The sequence below is a fragment of the Danio rerio genome, chromosome 10 (genome assembly GCF_052040795.2).
Source record: "Danio rerio strain M-AB ecotype USA chromosome 10, GRCz13ab, whole genome shotgun sequence".
Lineage (NCBI taxonomy): Eukaryota > Metazoa > Chordata > Actinopteri > Cypriniformes > Danionidae > Danio > Danio rerio.
Window position 1 is genome coordinate 345,425 of NC_141030.1, and position 18,678 is coordinate 364,102.

Genomic DNA, 18,678 nt, shown 5'->3' on the forward strand with positions numbered 1-18,678 from the left:
ACCCACGTGAACACAGCGAGAACATGCAAACTCCACACAGAAACGCCAACTGAGCCGAGGCTCAAACCAGCGACCCTCTTGCTGTGAGGCGAACGCGCTACCCACTGCGCCACTGCTTTGTCCATTATTATTATTATTATTGATATTATTATTATTATTATTATTGTTAGATTATTATTTTTGTTATATTATTATTATTATTGTTGTTGTTGTTGTTGTCATATTGTTATTATTATTATTGTTGTTGTTGTCATCATTATTGTTATTGTTATTATTATTATTATTTTTTTTATTATTATTATTATTATTGTTGTTGTTGTCATCATTATTGTTATTATTATTATTTATATCATTATTATTATTATTGATATTATTATTATTATAATTATTGTTAAAATTATTATTATTGTTATTATTAATATTATTTTTGTTGTTAATATTATTTTTTTTTTTTGTTAATATTATTATTATCATTATGATTATTATTATTAATTATGTGTGTATGTCTGTTTAAACATACCCAAATCCCAGATTTTCACTTCACTTCAAATCGCGTGTACAGAATCAGTTTAGGAAACAACGTCTGTTTATCACTATGGAGCGCGTCTGACAATCACGCACCAAGACTTGCATAGCAGGGGTGAAGGCACGTGTAATGGAAAGGAAGGGAATCCCGTCGTTTATCCCATATTTATTTATTTATTTAATTATTATTATTATTTATTACCCTGGTGGTTCAGCATGGTTCGGGTATAGGAAGGATCGGCCCTTTAATGTTTATTGCCGCCCTTCTTAGAAAGATTGAAAACACAGGAGAAATACCTTTGCGGGATGGTAGCATGATAGAACGTTAAAATACAGGGATAAACGGGAGAGTTGACAGGTGTGGTGTGAATATGGCCCTTATCTAAAGGAGTAAAGGCTTTGGACTCACGGTCGGGGTGTGGTGCGCTTGGACTGCACCTCTCGGCCGTAAGCGTGGTACAGGCGCGCCTCCTGCAGCAGGTCTCTGAGCTCGGGCTGGTCCCGCACCATCTCGTCCGCCTCCAGAGTCCCGCAGAAGAAGGCCTGGTCCAGCAGAGGCAGGCGCAGGGGCTCCAGCAGCTCCCGCAGGTGTGCGCTCCTCTTGGCCGGCTGTTGGTGCACCCAGCGCAGCGCCGCCTCCACCAGCACCTCCTCCCGCACCTGCAGCCGCTCGCAGCACAGCACATCCAGCACCTGCTGCTTCTCCAGCTGAAGGAACTCCGGGTGCCGCAGGATCTGCTGGAGGTCCCGGTAAAGCAGCGTCTCACACTGCTCCTGCAGTGGCTGCAGACCGTATGCGTGAGCGAACGACATCAGGCCCAGACAGTTGCAGTGGCTGACGCGCTCCTGCAGGAACTGCACACATGCTTTATACAGCACCGGCACATCCAGACGATCCGCCGCCTGCAGACACACACACACACACACACACACACACACACACACACACACACACACACACACACACACACACACACACACACACACACACACATATTCAGTAATGCAGTACTATTAAAGTTTGTTCTTATTAACACTGTTAATAATACAGTATTATTAAATAAACTATTAATCCAAATGATTGAATGATGAAGTTGCACCTGGAAGACGCTCTGCACATTCTCCTCGTCCAGCGTCAGTCTGCCCTCATACATGAAGTCCAGCAGTTTCTCCATGGCGGCTCTGGAGACGTCCTGCAGGGTGACCGCGGCCTGCCGGCTCTCTGTGAAGTGGCTGCCGAACATGGTCCGGAAGAATCCGCTGCTGGCGCAGAGCGTGGCGCGGTGACAGGGGAACTCACAGCCGTCCACCAGCAGAACCACATCAGTGAAGGTGCCGCTGCGTCTGTAGGAGTTCAGCACCTGCAGGATGTGCTCAGCGTGACACGAGCCCGAGCAGAAGCTGACATTTGACCGGTCCATCAGTTCACCACTGCTGCCGAAACCCATCCTGGAGCACAGAGAAACACTGCGGACACACACACACACACACACACACACACACACACACACACACACACACACACACACACACACACACACACACACACACACAATCATCATCAACTCTGACCATCACAGCTTGAAGGTCTCTGGTTTGAGTCTCGGCTGGGTCAGTTGGTGTTTCTGTGTGGAGTTTGCATGTTCTCCTCGTGTTGGTGTGGGTTTCCTCCGGGTGCTCCGGTTTCCCCCACAGTCCAAACACATGCGCTATAGGGGAACTGATCAACTACACTGGCCGTAGTGTATGAGTGTGAATGAGTGTGTATGGGTGTTTTCCAGTACTGGGTTGCAGCTGGAAGGGCATCCGCTGTGTAAAACATATGCAGGAATAGTTGGCGGTTCATTCTGCTGTGGTGACCCCTGATAAATAAGGGACTAAGCTGAAGGGAAATGAATGAATGACAATGGAAAGATTTCTGCATGCACTGTGTTTCCTTTGACCTATACTGATGCACTTTTGGGAACATCACACATGCAAATGCTTAATGGGAACGCCAAGATGTGCATAAAGCCTGGTGATGCACATAAAAACCTCTGACTTGTAATGGAGTCGGATAAACTTTTTCACTGGCATAGAACTAATTGACATTCTCATATTCAATGTAAAGTGTAAAATGTAATTATATATGCACGTTTTAAATGACTCCAGTATGTTTTCCTTAAAAAATCAATCAATCACAGTGAGCAATGCTGGCAGAGCAGCAGTGGTATCCTTTATTTTCACACATCTATAACCTGCTTATATTTTACGCCAATGCTATTACTCTACAGCCCCAATTCCTAAACAGGTTGAGACATTTTGTAGAAAGCAGTAAGATCGCGAATGCTCAGATGATTTCTTTATTACTGCACTTTTTCCAATCCTGTTTGAGTCTCTCTCATGTTGAACACAAAAGAAGATTTTCCGAAGAAAGCTGGAAACCGGTAACCATTGACTTCCATAGTATTTGTTTTTCCTACTGCAGAAGTGGATGCTCACGGTTTCCAGCTGTTTTCAGAATATCTTCTATTGTGTTCAACAGAATAACAGAAACACACACAGGTTTATTAAAGATGGTCAGTTTTTGGTGAACTGCCCCTTTAATTAACGAAAGTACAAAGACGATACTTTAAAGAGTTATGCAAGGTTAACTGTATTTTGTAAATGTAAACAAGTTCAGATCTTGGCGGCTACAACACAATCTAAAGGATGACACAGAGGCGTGTTTTACTCCAGTTAAACTATTTAAATAACAATGTTCAGTCATCTGGAAACGGAGGATATTAATCATTCATTCATTTTCTTTTCAGCATAGTGCCTTTAATGAGGGACAGCAGCGATGAATTTAGGAATGAACCGCCAACTTATCCAGCACATGTTCTTTGCAGTTTCCAGCAACAACCCATCACTGGGAAACACCTGTACACTCTCATTCACACTCATACACTACAGTCAGTTTAGCCAACCCAATTCTCCTGAACCTCATGTGTTTGGACTGTGGGACATTTATTTGTACTTTTGCCAATTAAATACAAGTTAAAGAGAATTTTTTAAAAAATTATTTCATTTTATTTCACTTTATTTCATTGCATTGTGAAGCAATTGTTTGAAGTTGGGGTTGTACTACTCCTAATACTACTGCTGTGTTTACTGCTGAACTACACAATACAAAACTGAAGAGGCTGCTTTAAATATTTGACAAAAGCAGGAAGAGGAAAATAAGATTATTATTAGTTCTGCAATCACATTAATAGATCAAACTGACTGCACATGTTCACACAGAACAATTTCACCTCATTTCCTTCACTCAGATATTCAGTTTATTCACAACAGTCCTGAATAAAACTGATGAACACATCTCTGCATCTATATGAGATCATTATTATTATTATTATAATTGAATATCTCCACTCACCTGTTTGTAGAATGATGAACGTCCTCAGATCAGCACAGCACGGTCTGACCGCCTTCACGCATGTAAGTGCTCTTTATAGGGTAGGAGGCGGGGCTTCAGTGTAATGTGGGCGGGGCTCCAGCGCGTCATCTCCTCTGTTCGCATGAACTCCGCTTCCCTGTCTCCCGAGTTCTCTTATATTTGATTGTGTCAATCCTGTGAATTCCTTTAGTCTAAAATACATATTTTTTTATTATAATAACCCCCTGGAACACATCATGAATTGCGTTATCTTATATGGCAAAATTTTCATTCACACAAACTGAAATTTGCAAAAAATTGCCCATGCGTTGCTCATTTTGGAATATAAATCTCTCCTAAAATCACTTCATCTTATTAAAAATAAAAAAACCTAAGATTCCTGAGATATTATGCAGATGTATTTAAGGAAGATCCTCGATTTTAGTTGCTTTCATTATGGTTGTTTGTTTAACTGTAGTTGGAATTTGATTAATCTGTTTAATTTTGTTTGTTTAATTTAGTATTTTTAGTATTATTATTTTATTATTGATAATTACTATAATGGCTGCACGGAGGCGCAGTGGGTAGCACAAGCCTGGTTTGAGCCTCGGCTGGGTCAGTTGGTGTTTCTGTGTGGAGTTTGCATGTTCTCCCCGTGTTGGTGTGGGTTTCCTCCAGGTGCTCCGGTTTCCCCCACAGTCCAAACACATGCGCTATAGGGGAACTGATCAACTACACTGGCCGTAGTGTGGAATGTAGAGTGTGCGTGTGTGGCTGTTTCCCAGTGATGGGTTACACCTGGAAGGGCATCCGCTGTGTAAAAGATATGCTGGAATAGTTAGCGGTTCATTCCGCTGTGGTGACCCCTGATTAATAAAGGGACTAAGCTGAAAATAAAATGAATAAATGCAGTAATTCTTATTATTTAAAAAATTCCTTTCGGTCTATTGATGTTATTTGTATGAGATTTAATATATATTTTTCTTATGACTTTCTTTTTCATTGACCTTTTTAAAGATCTGTCTGCGATCCCTTGGACTTTGTGCTGATGTTCTTGTATTGCCAGTTCCAGCAATGATAATAATAGAAGCTTTCCTTCCCTGTGTACTGCGCACAGTTTCAGTAATATGCACAAATTAAACAGAGATCTTGCTCAAATAAGCAGAACAGCACCAGTGACAGTGGTAAATGAAGACAGAAGTTATTAACGTTGTTTTACAAAATATACTCTAGAAGAGAAGCGATAATATAAAATACACGCAGAAATGTAAATCCTGTCGTCATTTCCTCATGCCCATTCTGCAAACCTGTTTCCTTCATCTGTTGCACAGAAAACAAGATATACTGGAAAATGCTGGATAAAACAGCCACTGACTTCCACAGAATGTTTCTGGTTTGTTTTTTCCAACACACATCAGTTTATCTTGCTTTGTGTTCAACAGAAAAAACAAACTCATGCCAGTGATAAAGCCACAGCTTTGATCATATATTACTTTATACTTTATAACATTTATTTGCTGTTTTGTTTTGTTTTGTACGTCATTTTACATCATTTATTTGATTGTTATGAACGCTGGAATAGTTGGTGGTTCATTCCACTGTGGTGACCCCTGATAACTAAAGGGGCTTCGCTAAAGAAAATGAATGAATGAGATAGCAGATATTAAAATTAAATAACAAACATATTTGTAATAATCTTAAAAAACAAAATGAAAGTATTCTGTAATAGAGAATATTGACTGGAGATGAACTTTGTTATTTCCCTTTAAATACTGTGTGAATGATAAAATAATAAAAACTTCACTTCAAAATCCTGCATACAATTTCCCCAGCCAGAGCTTTATTATCAGGACACATTGATATGGGTGATATCTGTTGCTTCTGTAAGTGCACAGAGACAGACTTCTTAATGTAAAGTTGTAAACAATTTCTGGGTGGATTTAACAAAATATGTCCTTAAAGTGACAAAACTATTGTTTGTTTTACAATGAAAGATATTATATATATATATTACACAACCAAATCCAATAAAGATCTGGAATTTATCAGGAAAATTTCACCTGCATAAATCAGAATTTGCCAGATCATCTCACATCAGATCCATTTTATTGTATTGATTTTGATTTCCTTATTCGTTCTGTGAAACTTGAAAAGCAAAACACTGAGAAATGTATTAACTATTATAACTATTTTTGTTATTCCCCTGACAGTCTTTAACATCACTGAATGTATAAACACTGTACGCTATGATCTGTTGATTTCATTAATGTATCTTTGCTGTTGTTTGTATACATCTATCTTCATATTAAAGGCCAATCAGAGACAAAACCAAGTCATTTATAGTCATTTAAAATCTACAGGTGTTCCTGCTCTGCAATATTTGCTCAGCTTGACTTTATTTACTAATTCCATATATGACTGTCTGCTATTATTTTCTGTATCATTTAGCAGCCACTTATTCCACTAAAATCCAGCTGAGATCTGATGATGTCCACTAGATGGAGACAGTGTGCCTTGAATTCCTTATATTGAAGGGATCAAGTGCGCGTGTGCGCGTGCCTGTGCGGGTGTGTGTTAAATTAAACGCAAGTTAATGTGAAGTTTTGAAAGCTGAAGGAGCTGTTCTCTACAGGTTATTTGGATCATGAATTATCAAATGCTTTTTAAATGTAACTGATGTTTTAGTGGTTTTTAGTTAAAATAGTTATTATTATTATTTATTAATATTATTGTTATTGTTTGGTGTAATAGAAACATTTTTCATTCAGATCCGACAATAGCTTTTCACCTAACTGCAGCAGATGCCCGCTAGATGGAGACAGGGGAGCGTGAGAAGACCATCAACAACAGTGTCTTTAGATGGAAAACTACATTACCACATACACATGCTGCAGTCATCTATAGCAATACTCTATTGTTTTCTAATCACAGCCTACTACAGGACACATAGCGCATATATATATATATATATATATATATATATATATATATATATATATATATATATATATATATATATATATATATATATATATATATATTCATTTAAAACTTTTTTAAAATATACCATAAATAAAACCACCATAAACAAATTTTGTTTTTTATTTCATTAATATTATTGTTTTATTGATGTGAAGCACTTTGCACAACTTTTTTTTAAATTAAATTTTTTTTTAATATTTCCCAAATAATGTTGAACAGATTGAGGAATTTTTCACAGTATGTCTGATAATATTTATTCTTCTGGAGAAAGTCTTATTTGTTTTATTTCGGCTAGAATAAAGGCAGTTTTCATTTTTTAAACACCATTTAAGGTCAATATTATTCGCCCCTTTAAGCTCTATTGTTTTGGATAGTCTCCAGAACAAACCATCGTTATACAATAACTTGCCTAATTACCCTAACCTGCCTAGTTACCCTAATTACCCTAGTGAAGCCTTTAAATGTCACTTTAGGCTGTATAGAAGTGTCTTGAAGAATATCTTGTCTAATTTATTATTTAATATTTACTGTCATCATGGCAAAGAGAAATACATCAGTGATTAGAGATGAGTTATTAACACTGTTATGATTAGAGATGTGTTGGAGAAATCTGCTCTCTGATAAACAGAAATTAGGGAAAAATAAACAGGGGCGAATAATTCTGACTTCAGCTGTTTATAAATAAATTGCACGCGTCACTTCTGCTCCCGTAGTTTCTGATCTAAGCAGAGGACCAGTCTCGAGTACGGGTGAATGACACCGTTGACAAGCCTCACTTCACTTCTCACTGTGTGTGTGCGCTGGATGGACGTGTTTGACGCTCACACTGGATGAAGCTCAGCTCAGCTTTAAAACAAGTTCAGCTTTTCAACATCGATTTATTCTGTGTCATTGAGCCACAGAAACCAGTCCTGTGTGGATATAGCTCTGGAATATAAGGCGGAGTTTACCTCCAGCCGGGAATCCCTGCAGCCGCGGCCGGACCAGAGCGCCTCATTCTCGGGCAGCGGAGAGCGCAGAGCAGCGGGAAACTCTGATTTACACAGCAGCACACACACAGGGGAGATTTCTGAAGCGATAAGAGTTCATGTTTTAGGATACCGAGAGACTGGGTTAGAGAGTAAGAGAGTCAGAGGGAGGGAGAGAGAGAGGGAGGAGGTCAGATATCTGCCCAATCCCCAAACACCGCTCAAAAGGAAAAAACAAGATCATTTGCAGGATATTCTCACAGGATGTGTAGAGGAGCAGAAGAAGAGGAGCAGATGCTGGAGTGGAGGAGATCAGGAGCAGCGCAGCACTGAGGTACACACACACACACACACACACACACACACACACACACACACACACACACACACACACACACACACACACACACACACACACACACACACACACACACACACACACACAGTATATATTGTATTTCCTATTGTCTAACTCTAACTGTACACCTAACAGGAAAGTTAATGGTAACACTTTATAATAACTACACACTATGAATTTATTAAGCATTTACAAATAGTGAATTCATTATCTGTTGAGCAGTAACTCTACATTAATAAAGGTTAGTAAGCATGTCATTATGTTATTAATAATTAATTTTGACTGAAGTAAGTATTACACTATTTACAAACCAATCATTTAAGAATAGATGGTGGTTTTTAAAGATAATTCAGAATGTGTCAGTAAAGGATTAATAAACTATTCAAATTACATTTATATATTATTATTATTATTATTATTAGTTATTTAGTATGTTTATAAATGTTTTATTAACTCAACTTTATCCAGTTTTGTGACTTAATCTATAGAGAACTATTTATGCTTTATAAATGACTTATAAATGATAATTAAAGGCTCAGTTATATTCTAAACAGGAAAAACAGAAAATAAATGACTTTTATTTAATTTATTATTTTTAAATTTTAATTTTAAGATACACCAGTAAAACTGCATCAAATGAAAAAGGAATCTTTGCAACCTTATCTAAAATAAAACCTCTGTACACTGTAATCTTCACTAAATAACATTAAAATGTTGCATCATAATATATTGTTAAGTTATTATATTGTTGTTGCTTTCTCTAATTTTTACATAAATTTTATTTTTTTGGTAATATTGCATGGAATATTGTTCATTCGATACTGAGCTTTTAATTGTCATTTATAAGGGATTCATAAAGCATTAATAGTCCTTAGATCAGGTCACAAAGCTGGATCAAGTTGACTTAATAAAACATTTATTAACATACTAATTAACTATTAATATATGCCTGAATAATAAAGTATTGAAATCAATGTTTATACATATTATTAATGATTAACTTATTTATTCTGAATGATCTTAAAAAACACAACTACTCTTAAATAACTGGTTTGTAAATGACACAATACTTAATTTAGTAATGAAAAATAAATCACTCACAAATCATGAACACAATGATGAAGCACGTTATAAATGTGTCAAGAGTACAGCATTTGCAGCTGCAGTTATAAACTGCTTACTAACCTTTATTAATGTAGAGCTAATGCTTAACAGATTATGAATTCACTATATGCTGATGACAAATGATTCATAGTGTGTAGTTATTATAAAGTGTTACCAAGTTAATATTTAATTTCTGAGGAAAAAAACTTGTTCTGTTTGATTAATAAGCCTTATGAAGAACAGACACATGAGGAAAGCTTTCCTCCTAAACCTGTCATACATACACGTGCCATTACAGAAGTGTGTGTGTGTGTGTGTGTGTGTGTGTGTGTGTGTGTGCTTATATGAAGAGTTCAGATGCAGGAAAGAGTATTTACAGTAAGAGTTAACTGTAGTACGAGTGTTAAATGTCAGTGCTGCCTGACATTTTCATGTAAACGTATCTTCTCTCTCAGCCTCCAGTGTTTATGTTCAGATATTTCACTGTAATGCAATAGAAATATCAATTCAATGGAAATTATTCACTAGAACTATGAAATTACTGAACATCATAGCGCTTGACTTTTTCCACATTGGTTTATGTTACAGCATTATTACAAAATGGATTAAATTCCTTGATTTCCTCAACATTCTACACACAATCCTCCATAATGACAATGTTAACAAAGACATTTTGAAATAGTTGCAAATTTATTAAAGATAAACACCTGATAAATCACCTGTGCATCAGTATTGACAGTGTTTGGCGTGAAGCTCTAAACTGAGCTCAGGTTCATTCTGTCTCCACTGGTCATTCTGGAGATGTCTCAGCAGCTTCATTGGGGTTCAGCTGTGCTCAATTCAGCTGATGGACAGGATCTGTAAAGGCTACACCTGTCTATATAAGGGCCCAGGGTTGACAGTGCATGACAAAGCACAAACCAAGCATGAAGACAAAGGAACTGTCTGTAGAGCTCAGAGACAGGATTGTCTGGAGGCACAAGGCTGGGGAAGGTGACAGAAACATTTCTGCTGCTCTGAAGCTCCAGTGAGCACAGCGGCCTCCATCATCCGAGCATCAGAAACTAAACTCTCTGCTCTGATGAGACTCAAACTGAACTGTTTGGAGTGAACGCCAGGCGTTACGTTTGGAGAACAGCAGGCGGCGCTCATCAGCAGGCTAACAGCATCCCTACAGTGAAGCATGGTGGTGTTGGCATCATGCTGTGGGGATGTGTTTCAGCAGCAGGAACTGGAAGACTAGTCAGGATAGAGGGAAAGATGAATGCAGCGATGTACAGAGACATCCTGAATGAAGACCTGCACAAGAGTGCTCTCCACCTCAGACTGGGGCGACGCTTCATCTTCCAGCAGGACAATGAGCCAAAGCACACCGCCAACATATCAATGGAGTGGCTTCACAATGACTCGGTGAATGTGCTCAAGTGGCCCAGCCAGAGCCCAGACCTAAATCCTATTGAACATCCCCGGAGAGATCTGAAAATGGCTGCACACCGTCACTTCCCATCCAACCTGATAGAGCCTGAGAGGAGCTGCAAAGAGGAACGGGCAAACAAAAGACTCGAGGCTGTAATCACTGCCAAAGGGGGATCAACATGTGATTTTACAGCTTTTTGTTTATAATAAATGTGCAACAATTTCAAAAACTCTTTCTCCACATGGTCATTATGGGGGATTGTGTGTAGAATGTTGAGGAAATCAATCAATTTAATCAATTGTGGAATAAGGTTGGAACATAAACAATGTGGAAAGTGCAATCAATACTTTCCAGATGCACTGTATATACATATATAAACAAATACACCTGACATACTGATCAGTGGGTATATTCTCTAAACTCAACCCTCACAGCAGACTCTGCACTTTACATCCTCACTCTCCTTCACTCTGCCTGATCTATCAGCTCTTTTCCTCACAGAGACCAAAACGTAGTCCAGATTTACTGATATTGCAATACTCGTGGTGTCCCCACAATGTAAATAACACAAGGTACGCTCACACACACACAGATGCACAATAGTGAGTAATCCCCGACTGATGTACTCAGCACATTGTGTGGAAATGACGATTAACCTTTAATATTTGTGGCGTGTGGGTGTCAGTCTTCATGTGAGATCTGTAGATCAGGCTTCAGACAGTGACACATCTGTGGACACTGAGAAAGATTCCACTGTCAGACGTCATAGCGGATAAAAACAGAAACAGTGACGTGACAGCATGGCTCCTGATGTCACCGCTGAGTGTGTGTGTGCAGTTCTCATTGCTCACTCATCTGTGTGTGTGTGCAGCATCATGGGGACGTGTCTCTGGATACTGATGCTCATGGTGTCGCAGGTCTCACCGTACAGACGTCCAGCTGAGGATTCACCCTGTCGAGTGGTGAGTTACACACTTATATGTTAGATTATTTTTTTAAATCATATTTTGTGTTTATTAGTGGTGGTGAACTGCATTATGGGATGTTGATTTCTGCTCTGTCCACTTCTGATGCTAAATTCAACTCTACAGTTTAACAAAGTGACTTTAACTGACATTTTAGTGGTTTGAAATAATATCAGAAATAATATCTAGAGGAATAAGAGTGTGAAATAGCAGAACATGTGCTGCAGTTTATTACAAGCGTTCTGTAGCGTAATATACAACACCAACACACACACTATACAGCACTGCACACTATACACATGTGCAGAACACACACTTACACACTTTTTAAGGTTAAAAGTTACAGATCAAGATCCCATAATGCAGCTCAGAAGCAGAAATAAATGAGGAAAATAAAAAATAAAAACATGAATTACAAAATATCGAGCATTTACAGTGTATATGAAGTCAAATTCTAAATTATTCCCCAAGTGATGTTCAATGAAGAAGGAAATGTTCACAGTTTGTCTGATAATATTTGTTCTTCTGGAGAAAGTCTGATTTGTTTTATTTCAGCTAGAATAAAAGCAGTTTCACATTTTTAAACACCATTTTAAGGTCAATATTGTTAGCCCCTTTAAGCTATATTTGTTTTGGATTTTCTCCAGAACAAACCACTGTTATACAATGACTTGCCTAATTACCCTAACTTTACCCTAATTACCCTAGTGAAGCCTTTACATGCCACTTTAAGCTGTATAGAAGTGTCTTGAAGAAGATCTAGTCTAATATTATTTACTGTCATCATGACAAAGAGAAAACAAATTGGTTATTAGAGATGAGTTATTAACACTGTTATGATTAGAAATGTGCTGGAGAAATCTCTCCGTTAAAAATAAATAAAAAAGACTTGAAAAAGGGGAGCTAATAATTCTGACTTCAATTGCATATGATTTTTAAAAATGTATTTGTTTATTTTTTGCATCCAAAAAATCAACAATTATTATAAATATCCCTTAAAGTCTTACTTTATAGTACTGCTATATTGTTGGTTGAAACACTGCTAATACACTGAATGTGTAAAAAAAAAATATCACTTCTATTTAATGCCTAAAATCATTAGAACATTGAGTAAAATCAAATAATTTTCTATGAATATATATTATACATTGATACATCACGACTGAACTGGTATGAATTCATACAAATTTTCCACTAAACTGACAAAACGTAAAATACTTACATTTCCTCATGTTGTTAACACTTTATTTCTGATGCTCCATTTGATTATAAGTCGACGGTCTGCTTAATATCTGCTGATTCTGCTCCTTCAACAGACATTTAACTGACTATAAGAAACTTAGAAAGTACGTCAACTAACCCCAACCCCAACCTAACAGTCTACTGATAATCTAATGAGGATTAGTTGGCATGTAGATGCAATGTAACTTCAATTCACAAACCCTTTATCTCAGTTGCCAGAAATCGACACTTATGACTGGTTTTATGATCCGAGTCATTTTAAAAATACACTTTCTATATATTAACATGTTTATCAGGTTTCTATTAAGGAACTATTTAAAAAAATGCCAGAAAACTGTAACCATTGCAGTAAAAAACATACTATGGAAGTCAATGGTTACCAGTTTCCAACATTCTTCAAAACATCTTCTTTCGTGTTCAACAGAATAACTTTTCTGTACATATTTGAAGAATTAACATTTTTGGGTGAACTGACCCTTTAATCACTCGTGTTCCAGTATTCCCTAAATATATTTATAACTAAATGACTAAATATAAATGAAAAAAATGACCAAATCAAATCTTTAGCTGCTTAAACTCTCCCCAGGAATAGACAGATGGATTGTTCATCTAGAGCCATATTAGGGTGAACTATTCTGCAGGGATGTTGGAGTTTAACTGATAAGATGAGCCGGAGTCAGTGAGGTCAGGATGACGGGGCCGGAAATCTCATTGGCTGTCAGTGACACATATGCTAATGAGCGAGTGCACAGGAAGTGTGTGTAGGATGAAACACATCAGCGCTCCATTATGTTTCCATCCTGAAGTCTGGTGGAAATGAAGGGATAGTCCCAGAGATGAGGGAAAATCCTGGAACTCCGGCATCCTTGGGTTATCTGAAGAGCATTAATCATGTGTGGATGATCACAGCGGAGCTGCTTTAATCTGCAGGTTTATCCAGAATGCATGAAAATATGACACGTGAAATTTAAGAAAAGTTACTTTTTAATGTTTATTTAAGCTTTGTGTTGTCAATTTAATGACAAAAAGACAGCAACTGTTGCTTTAACTTACTTTAATATCAAGTTTACACTAAATTGTAAAGTCTAATATTTTTGTCAGTCGGACTGATGTCAGTGTAGATGGCCTGAGAAGTTCATTTGATTAACTAAAAAAGGCGGTTTAGTTAATGTACATGCATATATCATCTGTTCTTCAGGTCAAAAATGAACCTCTAAACTAAAGCAGCTATCAGAATCTGTCCTGAACACTGTCCTGCTGAACAGGCGTCACTGATCTGTGGTCAGTCGGGGTTGTGTAATAATACTGAAGTGCTTTGAGAGTTGACTGATAGCACTGATGTCCACTAATCATACTCTAATCACACTGACGTCTTCTCTTGTGTGTGTTTGAAGCATCAGGACGATGTGGACTGCAGCAGTCTGAGTCTGAGACGGGTCCCGGCGCCGCTGCCCTCTAGTATCCGCCTGCTGGATCTGTCCCAAAACCTCCTGCAGAACCTGACCCTTCAGGATCTGCCGTCCCGCTCCAGCCTCCGCCGTCTGGACCTGCATCACAACCAGATCCAGTTCCTGCAGCCGGGGCTCTTCCGGGACCTGCTGCATCTGGAGGATCTGGACCTGTCGGGGAACGCGCTGGACCTGTACGCCGCTCTGCACACCCCCCTCGGCCCGCTGCCGGCCCTGCGTCGCCTGGACCTCTCCGGTAACGGGCTCTTCACTGATATGAGTGATTATTTCCTGAGCGACGCCCCGGCCCTCACTAACCTCTCCTTAGATGGAAACAGCATCACCAAAATCAGCAGAACCACATTCAACGGCTCGCAGGCGCTCCAGAACATTGACCTACACAACAACGTGATTATAGAGATCGAGGAGGGAGCGTTTGAGTTCCTGACGGAGCTCTCTGAGCTGGATCTGTCCGTCAACTCCATTTCCTGCATCACAGACTTCAACCTGGTTCAGCTCCGAACGCTGAACCTAAGCAGAAACAGCCTGACGAACTTCCAGAGCTTGGACATGGAGGACGAGTTCCAGCTTCAGCATCTGGACCTCAGGGAGAACAAGCTGCTCTACTTCCCTGTCCTGCCCCAGAGGAACAGACTGATGTACCTGGATCTGTCCAGAAACCTGCTGCGCAGCGTCAACTGCTCGGGTCCGCTGGAGGAGCTGGAGAGCCTGCGGGAGAGCGGGTATCTGCTGACGGCTCACGATAAACCGCTGACTCTGTGTGCCAATGAGCGGCAGCAGGAGCTCGGCAGGCTGCTGTACCTGGACCTGAGCTTCAACCAGCTGAAGACGCTCTCGTCCTCCTTCTTCAGCAGCATGGCTGCTCTGGAGAGCCTGAACATCAGCAATAACTGCCTGCAGAGCTTCAGCGTGGACTCTCTGCGCTCCCTGAAGACTCTGGACCTCAGCTTTAATAACCTGCAGAACCTGTCCTTCAGCGGAGGCGCTCTGCCGGCGCTGGAGGTGCTGCTCCTGCAGGGAAACGCTCTCCATCTGTTGGACGCTCATATATTCTCCAGCCTCCCCAGCATCCGCAGCCTCCACCTCCAGCAGAATCTCCTCAGCATCTGTGCCGACCCGCAGATCTCCAGTGGATGCGTGCATCTCTCTGATATCCCATCCCTCACCTACCTGTACCTTTCAGAGAACTCATTATCCTCCATCCCTGATGGAGCATTTAAAGGATCTCCCCTGCTCATCCTGGATTTATCCCTGAACCCCGGCGTCGACATCACCGCTGCGTCTCTGTCAGGTGTGGAGACGTCTCTAACTCATCTCTCTCTGAGAGGAAACCAGCTGCATTCGCTCAGCATTGACTTCAGGGTCTTCCAGAAGCTGAGATCTCTGGATGTGTCGGTGAACCGTCTGTCAGGTGTGTCTCCGTGGAGCGAGGACTCATCAGTGGAGATCCTGAATCTGCAGAATAACCGTGTGGAGGCGCTGGGCTCCGCGCTGCTGCAGGGGCGGCTCAGGACGCTGTATGTGGGCTGGAACCCGCTGAGCTGCTGCAGGAACCCGCAGCTCCTGGATCTGCTGCAGCAGGAGCGTCTGCACGTGCCGGACCTCGCCGCCGCCACCTGCTGGTACAGTGGAGACGTGGAGCAGGTGGAGGTCAGTGTGAGCGCGGCGCTGCCCGAGCTCTGCTCGTCTGCGGACTCCAGAGTGCTGTGGGTCAGCCTGATGGTGGCGCTGGCGCTGGGGCTGGCGCTGGTGCTGACCGTCAGCCTGAAGCTCTGCCACAGCAGAAAACACAGGTTCAAGAGAGGCTTCAAAGCTTGAGCTGAAAGAAGGAAATAAACTCGCTCTCACCTGACTGTGGCTTTCAGTGTGTGACGCTCAGAGCGGATCTGGAAACACACGTCACACCGCTAACACACACACACACACACACACACACACACACCAGTGCTGGGGGAAAGGTGTATATCACAATATTACGTCACTTACTTTAACGATGGGTCACAGTGGCAGAGTGGGTAACACGATCACCTCACAGCAAGAAGGTCGCTGGTTCGAGTCTTGACTAGGCCAGTTGGCATTTCTGTGTGGAGTTTGCATGTTCTTCCCGTGTTGGTGTGGGTTTCCTCCGGGTGCTCCGGTTTCCCCCACAGTCCAAACACATGCGCTATAGGGGAACTGATCAACTACACTGGCACTAGTGTATGAGTGTGTGTGTGAATGAGTGTGTATGGGTGTTTCCCAGTGTCGGGTTGCAGCTGGAAGGGCATCCGCTGTGTAAAACATATGCTGAAATAGTTGGTGGTTCATTCCGCTGTGGTGACCACTGATTAATAAAGAGACTGATTAATCAAGTGTTTCCAAACCTCTAGGAGTTTCTGTTACCTGTTGAACACTTCAGCACATACTTAGAAGAAAACCTGTAACCATTGACTTCAATAGTAGGAAAAACAGATACAATGGAAGTGAATAGTTACCGGTTTCCAACATTCTACAAAATCTCTTCTTTAGTGTTTAAGAGAAGAAAGAAACTCATGATGGTCTGGAAACACGTCAAGGTTGAGTAAATGATGACAGAATGTTCAGTTTTGGGTGCACTGTGCCTTTAAGATTGTAATGACTTTTGTACCCCACACTGACGAACACACACACACACACACACACACACACACACACACACACACACACACACACACACACTCCACGACACACTACGCTTTCTAAAGCACTTTACTGAAGAGACGCACCTGAGAATGAATGTACCTAACACGAGACTCACTGGACAGATGGACGGAGGCGTGATCGTAGCGTGTGTGTGTGTGTGTGTGTGTGTGTGTTGGCTGAAGGAATTTTGTGGGGCACAGGAAGTGTTTTTACTGGAGCACCTGCAGCTCAGAGACTCTTTCCTGTTGTTGAGCTCAGTTTCCTGAAGGCTGCGAGCCGTTCATCTGCTGCCGAGGACTTACTCACACACACTCTTTCACTCACACACAACTGTGCAAGACTGCTGGTCTGAGTTAGATCTAGCGCACACACACACAAACACACACACACACACACACACACACATACATACAAATAAAAACACACAAATACACATCCGCACACACAGACATACATGTAGATAGACATCAACACACACACATATATGCATATATATATATATATATATACACACACACACTAACATGCGCGAACACACACACACACACACACACACACACACACACACATATATATACTGGTTGTGCTGTGTGTTTGGTCAGTCAGTCAGTGAGGTGTTTTATTAGTATATTTCCAGCTGCATGACCGTGTGTGTGTGTGTGTGTGTGTGTGTGTGTGTGTGTGTGTGTGTCTATATAAGGCAGATAGAGATAAAGATAGCTGAGGAAACACACATCAGCAGTGCAGATATTAATAGAGCTTTGAGTTTCAGTGTTGACGCACTGATGAAAGGAGTTCCTCCTGTCAGCTACGCACATGCATACACACACACACACACACACACACACACACACGACACATGACTGAAGTGGGAGGAGCTGTAGCACACACATGACTGAAGCTGGCGTTGTAGTGCGCACACACACACACACACACACACACACACACACTCATTGAAACACTCACATGTAAGCAACAATCGTATAAACACAATAAAAAATGTGCACGCTAAAACACACACAGTAAATACAAACACACACACACAGACACACACAGACACACACACACACACACTAAAATATACACACAAACATGCAGTCAAAAACATACAGAAATAACACACACACACACACACACACACACACACACACACACACACACACACACACGACACATGACTGAAGTGGGAGGAGCTGTAGCACACACATGACTGAAGCTGGCGTTGTAGTGCGCACACACACACACACACACACACACTCATTGAAACACTCACATGTAAGCAACAATCGTATAAACACAATAAAAAATGTGCACGCTAAAACACACACAGTAAATACAAACACACACACACACACACACACACACACACACACACACTAAAATATACACACAAACATGCAGTCAAAAACATACAGAAATAACACACATACACACACACACACACACACACACTTTAAAACACATACATACATGCACATTAAATCACGCAAAAAAAAACAGGGATACACAATCACAAACTAGTAACAAACAATCACACAATTTCACAAACATGCATAAAAACACACACACAAAACACACACTAACAGCACA

General features: G+C 40.6%; 2 protein-coding genes across 4 annotated transcripts in view; one reads left to right on the forward strand and one right to left on the reverse strand.

Moving 5' to 3' along the window:
* Nucleotides 1–3,968, reverse strand: part of klhl35 (kelch-like family member 35) — a 103,222-nt gene extending 99,254 nt beyond the window's left edge. For 2 of the 3 annotated variants that reach the window (XR_015500631.1, XM_087269903.1), the window contains exons 1-3: nucleotides 3,923–3,968; nucleotides 1,626–1,992; nucleotides 935–1,428 (exon numbers count right to left, since the gene is read on the reverse strand). Coding sequence is in view for 2 of the 3 variants with exons in the window: in XM_087269903.1 (XP_087126029.1) it covers nucleotides 935–1,428; nucleotides 1,626–1,973 (842 nt within the window). In the remaining variant the exon portion in view is untranslated. Of the gene's footprint in view, nucleotides 1–934; nucleotides 1,429–1,625; nucleotides 2,335–2,376 lie in introns of all 3 variants that reach the window. The other variant, XM_087269904.1, reaches the window with a different exon arrangement.
* Nucleotides 3,969–8,131: 4,163 nt separating this feature from the next.
* Nucleotides 8,132–18,257, forward strand: lrrc32 (leucine rich repeat containing 32). The gene is made up of 3 exons (XM_087269896.1): nucleotides 8,132–8,206; nucleotides 11,623–11,713; nucleotides 14,353–18,257. Exons 2-3 carry the CDS (start codon nucleotides 11,627–11,629, stop codon nucleotides 16,243–16,245), a joined length of 1,980 nt encoding a protein of 659 aa, XP_087126022.1. The 5' UTR covers nucleotides 8,132–8,206; nucleotides 11,623–11,626; the 3' UTR covers nucleotides 16,246–18,257.
* Nucleotides 18,258–18,678: the final 421 nt, after the last annotated feature.